The following is a 12,016-nucleotide window of genomic DNA, read 5'->3' as shown; positions in this document are numbered from 1 at the left end:
GTCCCATCTTGTCCCATCCCTTCCCATTCCATCTCATCCCATCCAGTCCCATCCTCCATTATTTTTTAAGGTGTTAAAAATACTATTCTATGAAGCCTCCCTAGGGATCCGCTTATGAAAAATGACAGACTGCCTTTGCTGATACTGCTGTTTGCGTCGTTTTCGTTTGTCACACTGGCACAGCAGTAACATCTTGAAAGTGTTTCTGATGTTTTGTTACACAGTGCATAGCACACAGGGTTCACTGTGCTATTGATGTAGCAAAGCCAGTACCCCAGGTTCCAGACAGTTTTGGGGATACAGCTGCAAAAGGTGTTCACCAGAACCATGATGTTATATGGGGTCCAGGTAATGATGAAGGCAAACAAAATGGCACTGAGCGTCTGTGCCGCCTTCTTTTCTTTGATAAGTGACATTCGTTTTCGCTTTGTGATCTGACTTCTGGTTTTCAAGGCAAACTTTTTTTGCCAGGGTTGCCTCCTTGAAGGACAAGGGCAGGGCTGCAGATGTCTTGGTCACTGATGAGATGCCATCAGAAGCTGTAGCTGTCTCTGCTGACCCTGGCTGAATTGGAAGCTTTGAAAAGCTCTTCTGGAAACTTCCACCATCCTGAATGCTTTTGGAAGGGTGCAATTTTTTAGATTTCTTTTCCTGCGACTCCGTGTCGGATTTCTGCAGTTCATCCCCTGACTCATTCAAATCTTCTGATGATGGCAGTTTTTGTGGAATTGAGGATGGCGCTGTGACCAGGAAGCTTCAGCACGATCGAATAGATGGCTCTGGTCTCTGCAGCGATGTCTTCTTCATCGGAGGAGGCTGAATTTTCAAGGGAGGCAGCAGCATCGTTGTTGTTCCAGCTGTCACTGCTGCTGTGCTCTTGGTCCCCCTGGTCCGTGTTGGGTTCCCAGCTCTTCATTGTGAGCCAGAAGTGGCAGCGTCTGTATTTCCTTCGGGTTGAGCGTTTCATGCTCTGCCGTTGCAGCTCGTAGCTGCTGCAGCTCCGGGAGCTGCCTGTCTGGTGCACAAAGCGTGCTGCCTCTGCTTCGCTGCCAGAAGCCTGTAGCCCTGCTAACTCTTTGGTGCGTTTCTCAGTCTCCTTGTAGATCCGCCAATACAAAATACTCATAATGGTGACTGGCAAGTAAAAGGCAGCTATGGCAGTGCCAAAAGTGATGATAGGTTCACTTAAAAACTGGATAAAACATTCATTAGGAGGCACAGTCCTCTCCCCAACAAAATACTGCCAGAACAATATGGCAGGGGCCCAAAGAACAAAAGAGATGACCCACGCTAAACCAATCATCACTCCAGCCCTTTTAGTTGTTCGTTTGGCTCTGTACGTAAGTGGCCTAGTGATGGAAAAATACCTGTCAAAACTTATGACAAGGAGATTCATGACAGAGGCATTACTGGCAACATAGTCAATGGAGAGCCAAAGATCGCAGGCCAAGTTTCCCAAAGCCCAGTGGTCCATGATGATGTATGTGGTGAAAAGATTCATGGAAATAATACCAATGATCAAATCTGCACAAGCAAGACTCAACAAGAAGTAGTTGTTGACTGTTTTCAGTTGTTTGTTAACCTTAAATGCAACAATCACTAGAATGTTTCCTATGATGGTCACCAGTGCAAGGATCCCAGTGAGGAAAGCAATCAAAACTACTTGCCAGACTGTATGTCCACCAGAGGGTCTTTGCTCGTGACATTAGGGATGCGTTTACTGATTCCACAGTGGAGAAGGGAAAACTCTCTGTGGTCTGAGGGAAATCATAGCTGCCAATGAGCGATGCTGCTTCATCAAGTAGTCCTGGTCCATGGGAATCTCTCTTCCAGAAGGAGCTCACATTTCCAAACACGGACGAGGCTGAACTGGTGTTGTGCATGATCATTGTGGCTCTCTGACATAGTCTGGGGTGGGGAGAAAAACAAATAAAAACCAAGTGAACGAGTGAAGATGGTAAATAAAAAAAAAAGTCCACGTACTCATAAAATCCCTTTTAGCGCTTTGAAAGATGTCTTTAAAAGCACAGCAGTCTGTGACACAGTCCAAGTCAAGGCCATACAAGATAGTACTTGGCGTACAGCTGTGATTAGTCTAAGCTTTTTGTAGTAATCGCAAAGCGTTTCCTTAAAAACATCAGTCACAGAAGAACCAAACTCTCAGGAGAATTTCAACCTGCAATAGTATTAAAATGCCCCCTAACTCTAACTCTTAATTAAAATGCTCCCTAATGGATCTGCACCAAACTCTACATCTCAACAGCTGACTATCTTGGAGCCTTCAAAAACTAAATGCCAGACACATGCAGATACAAATCCTCTGAGACTGAGTCAATGCTGGTCTCCAGAGCTCTTGTAGAATGAGCAGAACACCACCAAAGACTGCTGCCTCCAGCTACAGCTAACAATAAACAAAATATCGTTCTGTCTCCTTAAACTACGGAGGTAGAAGGTCAGCATCATTTCACTGTGTGTCAAGCTACTTACTATATCCCTATATTAATCTAAAATGTAAAGATCTCTTCATCTACATTTCAGCTATTTGATAAATGTACTAGAAGTTCTCATTAGCACTTTTTGCACATGCCACTATTCATTTTGCATGCACATTTTTACACTTGGACTAAGGATTCTGTACATCTAATGACTTCAAAATGTCTTTGGGGCAACACGTTAAAATTTCTTTTGAAAGTATGGTCTCTAGAGCTGGGAAAAAGTGCTTGGCAGATGTATGTCAAAGCAATTATTAAACACTTTAGGAAAAGATGAAAAAAAGCATGAAAGGGATTCATAATTAAACTTTAATCCTTTTCCCCAAGTACTTATGTAAAATGAAGACACGATCAGAATAGGGATTTAGATTTCCCTTATTTCATTAACTTCTGTGGTCAACTGACTAGATTCATTGTAATAAATCAATTATATCATCAAGCAGAAAGAATTTTGACGCGAAAGTCCATCACTGATGGTAACTGTTGAACAAAATACGCTTTCAAAGACAATGTTTGTTTTCTCACAGAGAACCATTTCAGACTCATATATTAAAGCATGAGATAATAAGGCATAGCATAATACAATGGTGTTACACAAAATATTTAACCAAGAAGAGATGTTTAGGTTTGGTTCTTTAATTTATAAATTTTTTTTTCTGTTGAACCGTACTTGATTTTGTTAGAAAACCGTAAGACAATATGCGATTTTAAATGGTACAGTTCCTTTGACATATGTTGTAAATGGACCAACCGTTTGTTCTTTAATTCATGCACAATAACTAATACAAAAAAAAAATCGTATTTCGATACCTAGTATTAATGAGATATTAGCTTTTCTCTTTTAATAATAAAAAGACAAGGTTTAATGATGCTTCCTAATCTAATTCAACCCACTTTTAATGTATTCATCATCATATCACACAGGATGTGAACATAGTAACAACATAATAACAGTAAAAATTGCTATGGGAAACCACAGGGTTAAATGTAACTCTTCTCCTGATAGAATCTCCAATATTGAATATCTCCAATATTGAAAATTTGGAGCAAGTCTAGCAATTTATTACAATAAAACAAGGAGGTAAGAATTTTATAAACCGTAACACAACATAAAAAAAAATCATAGTTTGAAACTAAAATTATAATTTACCAAAAAACTTGAACATTCCAAATTTTATTTTCTTTGCAAAGATCACATAAAGAAAATGTGCACATTTACATGAAAATTCAGGCAAAAAGACATTTTCAAAATCTGTCAAGCTGTTCCTCTAAAATGATCATTATTTTTTGCCATTTTAATTGTTCCGTAACTATCAGTGGAGTATTTTATACAAAGCTATACAATAACCTAACATGCATTTAAAAATTAAAACTTTTTTTTTTTTAAAGAGCAAAATTACATTTTTCCACTAGTTGTTTGTTGCTTGGGAAAAGGAAGACTGTGAGGAGCTGAAGTGACTCCATAGGAAGGAAACAGTGAAAATGAAACAGAGAATCAACTATGCAGTATAATTAGCAACAGGCTACCTGTATAATTTGTTTTTAAGAACGTGTTTTAAAAAAGCAGGAAGTTAGAGCAAATGCACAACATTTTAACTAATCGCAAAGATTACATAGATATCATATAATATGATGATTATATATTATAAAAATGAATATTAATCCTTCTGCAAAATGTATAAAACTAATTAGAATTCCCCACATTTTCAGCTCTGATTTTCTCATAGAAAATGAGATACGAACCTAAACCTAGATACGAATAAGGAGTCTGTAACTCTGCCTGTGTTAAATGCTGCATTATATGTAACTATCTAGATATGCATTTGGCTGGTTTTTATGGCTATCACACGCTTGTTCTGCCCAATTGATTCAGACTTTATGGGCATTTTTATTACAGGATTTAAAACAATCAGAATAATGACTCCTATCAGCTTAACGTAAGATATACAATGCCGTAACAGAGAGCATTGTACACATTGAAGATTGGTCTCAAATTTGTATCTGCTGCATAAAAATGCGTAATTTGTACCTAATACATAATTCATGCAGGAGTCTTCCAAAGGATTTAGGACGTGGTAGGTGAGGAAGAGTGGTCCACAGAAGATGCTTGTAAATATGTGAGTGATGAAGCAGGACAAGGGAAAAGAAGGCACAAGAAAGACATTTGCCAAAGAAGCTATAAAAAAAGTCTTTGTCACTTGTGTGGGAAACTGCTCCCTATAAATTAAAAGATGGTGTCAGCAAACACATCTGTTTAATGCATGCTAAAGAGTTGTTACGTTTTACATTTATCTACATTTTTTCTGCAGAAATTTTACTCTCTACTGAAATTAATGAGAACGATTATGTCTTGGAACCACTGAAAATCTGAGCTTGAACCTGTGGAGTTACCAAAATACAAATGCTATTGGAATAAGCAGTTCACAGTGCATGATGACTTTGCTCAATACCAAACACCTCTCTTTGCAAGAACTCTAGTTTTCCATGAGGACGCAGAGTGAAGTGGCTACCAGTTTTTAAAGTCAAGTCAGGAGGATTTGCTTTATATTGCACAATGGGTGACTATTTTATTCATTGCTTATGAACAAAGTTTAGTTCGTAAAGCAAGTATTTACTACCATAGCTTTCAGCATCTTTAGATATACAGCTATTATGAAGGTGAAATCATGGAAATGGATCTATAGGTATAAAAAAATGAACAAGAACATGCAATTAGACAACAAGTTTCTAAAACAAAGAACAATATTATGTGCATTTTCAAGGACTATCTGTAGGCAAGCTCTGAAGGCAAGGAACAGAAAAATGCTATTGGATAAAAAGTACACTACAGCACGTGAATCATTCTCTGAGGTGTCTTCCATCTCTGCTATTATGTGATATCTAAATGGTCATCTTTTTTCTTCATCCTTATCAGACTGCTTTTCCCAAGAAGACCTACAAGAATTTTTCTGAAACCATTTCAATATGTGCTTGCCATCTATTAGAGAAGCTGCGGGACACAACATACTTCTTTCTTTGCTTTCTCAAGATATACTGCTGACCATAGTAGAGCTGATGTAGTTCAGGCCACCAAACAGTACATCATGTCCTCACTGATCCTTACCATACTGCTTCAAAGAAGCTGCAGAAGTCAAATCTGCATGGTGTCAGACTCATCCCACTTACACTAATGAAAGTCCACAGAAAGCCATTTGCAAAATGGCAGGCAGAGGTCTGGATGAGAAACACACGCTTGATTTTCATTCACACCACCTCCGGCACACTCACACCTGCTCACCCCTTTGCCTTGATCAAAGATGACATTAATTTACATGTAGAATGGCTAGAAAAATGGAGATCACACATACTGTGAAAGCATAAATGAAGGCATGTGGAAACCCAGGGTACAATAACATTCTTCTCTGAAAGAGATAGAGGAGCACTCTTAAAGTTCAACTAACTGCTTCCAATGCATGGGTAAAATAAAAACACAGTTCACTTGTCAGCAAACACTTAAGCAAGCATTGACAATGTTCTTGCCAACTGTTTATGGGCCAGAGTTGTTAGGCACAGTGGGAAAGAAATCTTTGACTCGGGATCGGTGAAAAGTATCCTTCTTGCAATGTTTTACTTAGGAAGCAGGCATCTTTTCTACAGCTGTCAGATAGGATGAAGTCACAACTAGAACAGTACGAGAGAGAGCTGGATTATGATATTTGCCAAATATAAGCCAGAAATGATTAATTTTATAGGGTGCAGACCTTCCTTTACTGACTTGAGGGACAGCAGGGGGTGAAGGCCAGAAAACATCTCCTTCGCACACAAACACTTGCAAAAACTCTAGAAGGTACATGCAACATAGTCAAGTATTGACTGAGAATTCTGAAAGATAACTTTAGACGATGATATTGTTACATTGCTTTTTCACAAAAAAGGCAAGCTGGTATCTTCTCATATATGAGAAAGGACCAGGGAGAAGATGCTGACAAGAGATAAAGGAGATGAAACTCATTAAAGGGCAAAGAATAAAAAACAGTGTCCCTAAGAAGCCATGGTAGAAATAAGAGTATTACTAAAAAGTAATAATAAAATAGTTGAAAATTCAGTAGCACTTCACATATTCAATACTTCAGTGTTAGCCTTGGAAGTCCAAAAGAGCTATTGCATAAAAGATAGAGATAACCTTGCAAAATTAACGTGTAAATGCATTATCTATCACCAAATCCACTAAAACAATTGAGAATTCTGATTAATTGTAGTCACTGAAATGCAGTTTCAATGTAAATTAACCAATAAACCCTTTCAGAAATGCCATGCTTTGAGAGAGTCATCAGGACGAAATCTGGAAAAACCTTACTTCAGCTGCATCTTTCTGATGCTGAGCATGTACTGGAACCAAAGCTTTGTTTCTCCGGTCAGCTCTCCTATCACCAGGCTGCAAAGTAATTTGTCTAAGTCACTGTTTCAATGAATGCCTGAGCAGCCCTTAGCAGCCCAGTAACTGAGGAAGAGGAGGTGCTGATTGCCACCCAGCCCTGAGCTCCCTACTGCCAAGTACAATCCTGCAAGCTGGAACTTGGCCTTTTAAATCTCTCAGGCATTAAAGGGACCCTAAGTTAGGCTCCAAGGTGACCTCATTACAGCTTTTCAATACTTAAAGGGGACTTATGACAAAGATGGAGTGACTTTTTGCTCAGGCAAATAATGATCGGACAAGGGGGAATGGTTTAAACTGAAAGAGGGGAGATGTAGATTCAAGGTTAGGAGGAGATTCTTCTCTCACAGGATGGTCAGGCACTGACACAAGTTGCCCAGAGAAGCTGTGGATGTCCTATTCCCGGAGGTGTTCAAGACCAGGTTGGACAAGGCCCTGGGCAACCTGATCTAGTGGGTGGCATCCCTACTAATGGCAGGGGGGGTGGAACGAGAAGGTCTTTAAGGTCCCTTCCAACCTGAGCTGTTTTATGATTCTGTGGTTCTGTGATTCAAGTCGGTGAGTAACAAAGGAAACTCCATGCAGTGAATTACAAAACTGTTTCCTACAATAAAAAAGCCAAGCCTTTAGAATGCTTAATGCAGTTATCTAACCTAGCACATTAGGTTTGTTCCAAAAGTAGTTTGCTAAAATAAAAAATACATATGCATTTCAAAGTTTTCATGAAATTACTCCCAAGATTACATATAACTATTTTTCAAATCACACTTAAAAAACAATAGCAACAACAACAAACACAATCAAGAATTTTTAAAACTTAAACAAAATGAAGATGCAAGTATTTATAATGCTGTTTATCATTTTACATTTGTGATGTCACATCATTACAACTAATGTAGTGCACGGTACAAGATTCCTTAAGAATGTGCAAGTGATAACAGGAGGCACAGTGCAATTACCAGAGAACAGGACCTCAGATTTACAATGACTTATCTGTACTGATGATTAAGATATTTCATTCTCAATAGAGTTTTGCATCTTTGCAAAATGAGAATACAGAGCCACAGAAATTGATCCCATTACCAAATATCATGGCCAGTTCTCTTACATATTCACAGTTGATGCAGACAAGTAACAGATATACTCTTACACTTTATGCATATGTAAATATGCACATAAGACTATATATATATAAATATATCACACATAAAATGTGACAAGAGTATGTGTGTATATATAACTGCAGATATATATGTGTGTTTATATATATATACACATACATCTGCAGATATATACACAAACACTTGTTGCTTTTCCAAATACTGTTATATGGAAAAATTAAATCTTTTACAAATTAGCTGTCAACTTGATATAAATAAAGCTCATTCAAACACATTACTCTAAGGTGATTGTTACAAACACTGCAACCTCAAGCTCTTCCATTTTCCATCCATAAAGATGTTTTGCTTAATCCTACTAAAATTAGCTAGATTTAATAAGTCACAGCTTTAAAATCACTTTTGTGATTCTTGAATTCAATTTACTTATTATTTGCTTATTATGTTGCTGCTGTTAGTGTGTGAAGCCTAGCAATGAGCAAGCTAGACTCATTCTCTATGAGGAAACATTCCCAGGGATGTGGTAGAATCCCAGTCACTGGAGGTTTTCAAGATGCGATCAGACAAGGTATTAGATAATCTCATCTAGGCTCCCTTTTCCCATGAAATGTTGGACCTGTTGATCTTTGTAAGTCCCTTCCAGCCTGGGCTGTTCTATGGTTCTACGATACATTTTATTTTCATGATTTTGGCGAGCATTTACAGAACCCAATGCAAAGCACTGAGTTACCTGGCCCATCTCCTTTGCTGTCCTGCAGTCAGCAGAACGGAGCATCCGTCCAGAGCAACTCCAGTTTTCCAGCTGGGATGCATGGGCATGCCACACTGGGAGCACCAGAAACACCACCCAACACAGCCAGGAAATGTGGCATCTAAAGCTGTGCCATGCGAAGAGCTTTTTTTGTTTCTTAATTTGCCGATTAGTTTTGGTGAGCATCCACCATGCCATTCACTTTGACAGGGAGGCCTTTGTACTGCCCAGCTGTCCATGCAGAATCCACTGTGGGCCTTGGTTGCTTACACTGCTTTTGCTTATGCAATATGCGGTCTTCCCAACACCCTACTTGTAACATGTACATCATGTAACATGAACATCTCGCTGAGGGCTTTTATATTACAGTAGAAATGTAACTTTGAATATGTTTTAATGGCTATTGATTAGAATGGAAACATCTGATTATTTACAGAGCTATAAAAGGAAGTGTAAGTCATGTTTTACAGCTAGGACCAGAACAGAAAAAAAAAATCTCATACATGCATCTGTTGCCATTTCAAAAATCCAGATGTGTATTTCTGATTCCTTGCATTTAGGACTTTTTTTCCAAATATGTTGTATATAACAAACATAAATTCTAGTCTGCATAGTTAAGAGGACAGTGATTGTAACAGATAGCCACATTTATTGGATAAGTGTATCTGTGCTATTCATTATTTACTTGTTTGCTAGCTTCAATGACTTAACACTTGCTCACTCCATGACTTTTAGTCTCAAAATAACCCTATCTTGAAATCCTCTGAAATGATTTCAGGTGCAACCATCTCACTCACTAGGGCTCCTAGTCTCAGTTCTGATACGGCTGAGATGTAATGTCTGGTTTACCAAGGGTAATAGCAGCAGATTTGCTCAAGGAATGGCAATTTTCATTCTAAGGCACATGCACTTTGTGGTTATTGTCTGAACAACTCCTACAGAAGAAAGTGAAACGTTCAAAAGCCAGAGCTTGGATGTGCCTACAATTTTTGATTTACTGAAAACCAAAGCATATTAAGTCTTGCTTAATTAAGATTACAGTAAATATTGACTGCCAGCTATAATGGCTAAAACTACGAAGTGCATTTGTATGAAGAGAGGACATTATTTAAATTCCAGCCAGTTTCCCTTTCATAGAGTTTTATTAAAATTACACCCCATCTGTCTAATTGATATTGGAGGAAACAGGCATATGGTCTGAAACCTAGTCAGAATTATAATCAAATACTGAGAGTTTAACTCACTTGAACAACCTACTGACTTTAATGCTATGCATTGCAGGTATCTGGGGACAGGAAGGTTTGGCTGAAGGGTTGCATACTATGTTGAATTTAAACATTAAATTAGATTGAGATTAAAGGAGAAAACCAGCTAATCAGTTATCTTGTTTATGCATTAGGGGTGCGTATTTTTTCCTTTGAGTAAAAACCTGTCCACTTCATTTCAAAAATTTATTATATATATTTTTTTAATGTAGTATATTTTAATATTTTGTTACTCTGTTATGCTGAATCCAAGTCATGATCTCAAATTTCACTGTGCAGTATGTATAGATAGGTACTTGGCTATCTCTTTATGAAAGGCTATTTATGGATTCCCCAGTAACTCTCCCAATAATATATTTAAGTATCACGTACTAAAATGTTAATTGCGTGAAATAAAGTAGTAGGAATTCTTACCCTTAATATATTTCTCCTAAATGGTGTTAAAGGCTAGAATACCTTGACTTAAGTAAGGAAAAAGATGTGCCTACATAGAGAGAAAAAAATTCAAGACTTCTGAGTGAATTTTTCTTCTTTTACTAGACACCATTCTTCTCTGAAACAATAATCATGTTTGAGCAAATTAATATCAAGAAGTTAGAGCTTGTTACAAATCACATGTTAAATGTTAGATAGGCTGGATATTAGGATAGATAGGATATTAGGATGGATGGATATTAGGACAGATGGATATTAGGGTGGATATTAGGTTGGATCTTAGGAAAAACTTCTTTACTGAAAGGGTTGTTAGGCATTGGAATGGGCTGCCCAGGGAAGTGGTTGAATCACCATCCCTGGAGGTCTTTAAAAGACGTTTAGATGTTGAGCTTAGTGATATGGTTTAGTGAAGGACTTGTTAATGTTAGGTCAGAGGTTGGACTAGGTGATCTTGGAGGTCTCTACCAACCTAGACGATTCTGTGATTCTGTGAAATGAAACAAGTAAAAACAGTAATGCATTCGTAATCCAACCCTACTTTTAGTAATTCTTGGATGCATTTAAAATCCATATTGAATGTGAATAAGAATATTTACGGAGCCTTTAAAAAAATTATGAAGAATAACAGACCTCATCAGAGGACCTCTTTACTATCTTAAAGGAAACTGTTCTAAAAAAATGTAATCAAATGATAATATAAGGAAAACAAATAAATTTTTGCTTTTACGCTTTGCTCACTGACACAACACACCATCAGAGAAAGCTGGAAAATAGAACAATTTATCTTTTTTTTTGAAGTATCAAAGAAGACAGGGAGCTGGACACCAAGCTTTAAAGAAGGCACCTGACACACACCTCTCAATTTCATTTGTCTGCAAGAGGAAAATGAAATGACAAAACGATGACAAGACCTGAAACCAGGAAACTGAAAAAATACATATTTTTTCTGGAAATACTTTCCAAGGAGGGAAAATAAATACACCAAACTAAACAACAACAACTACAAGAAAACACACAAATAAAAACTCAAACCACAGTTTTGATTTTTTGCCTTTTCAAAAACTATGTTTTTTTCTTGGGAAAGTAATTTAATTTTCTGTCAGATTCAAACTGAACACCAGATATTTATTTTTATTTTTTGTCAAATGCTGCTGAAAGTAGATGAATTATTGTTATTTATTTAGAGAAGATAATAATAAAAAAGCTGGTGTTTACGTCAAGGTCTATTAAAGAGCTATCAAAGCCTCCAGTACAAATGTCAGTGTTTACCTGGTATCAGGTCCTGTTATATGAAAGATCTCTAATATCCATCATTTAAACCTGTTAACTAACTCAAGGTTGAAGTTCTCTTGAGAATGAGAGAATCCTGAAAGGCTCTAAATTGTACTTTTGATGAACAGTATATTTAATACTGTAGCCATGGCACTGCACCCAGGTGGTAAAAATGCTCACCGCCTAATATAATTTGATGATGGACGGTTTGGCAATTTTATATTAGGTGCAATAAAGTGACTTGAACCATGCTAGGAAACACTTTATTA

General features: G+C 37.4%; 1 protein-coding gene across 1 annotated transcript in view; it reads right to left on the bottom strand.

Moving 5' to 3' along the window:
* The window catches only part of CHRM3 (cholinergic receptor muscarinic 3), a 273,001-nt gene continuing 260,985 nt past the window's right edge, over window positions 1–12,016 (bottom strand). The window contains 5 exon segments of the mRNA XM_040552953.1: window positions 1–209; window positions 212–464; window positions 466–720; window positions 722–1,691; window positions 1,693–1,908. Coding sequence (XP_040408887.1) covers window positions 88–209; window positions 212–464; window positions 466–720; window positions 722–1,691; window positions 1,693–1,908 — 1,816 coding nt within the window. The 3' untranslated portion in view covers window positions 1–87.

The sequence above is a fragment of the Cygnus olor genome, chromosome 3 (genome assembly GCF_009769625.2).
Source record: "Cygnus olor isolate bCygOlo1 chromosome 3, bCygOlo1.pri.v2, whole genome shotgun sequence".
Classification (NCBI taxonomy): domain Eukaryota; kingdom Metazoa; phylum Chordata; class Aves; order Anseriformes; family Anatidae; genus Cygnus; species Cygnus olor.
Note: the sequence above shows the minus strand (reverse complement) of the source record. Positions and strands in the feature narration are given on the sequence as shown.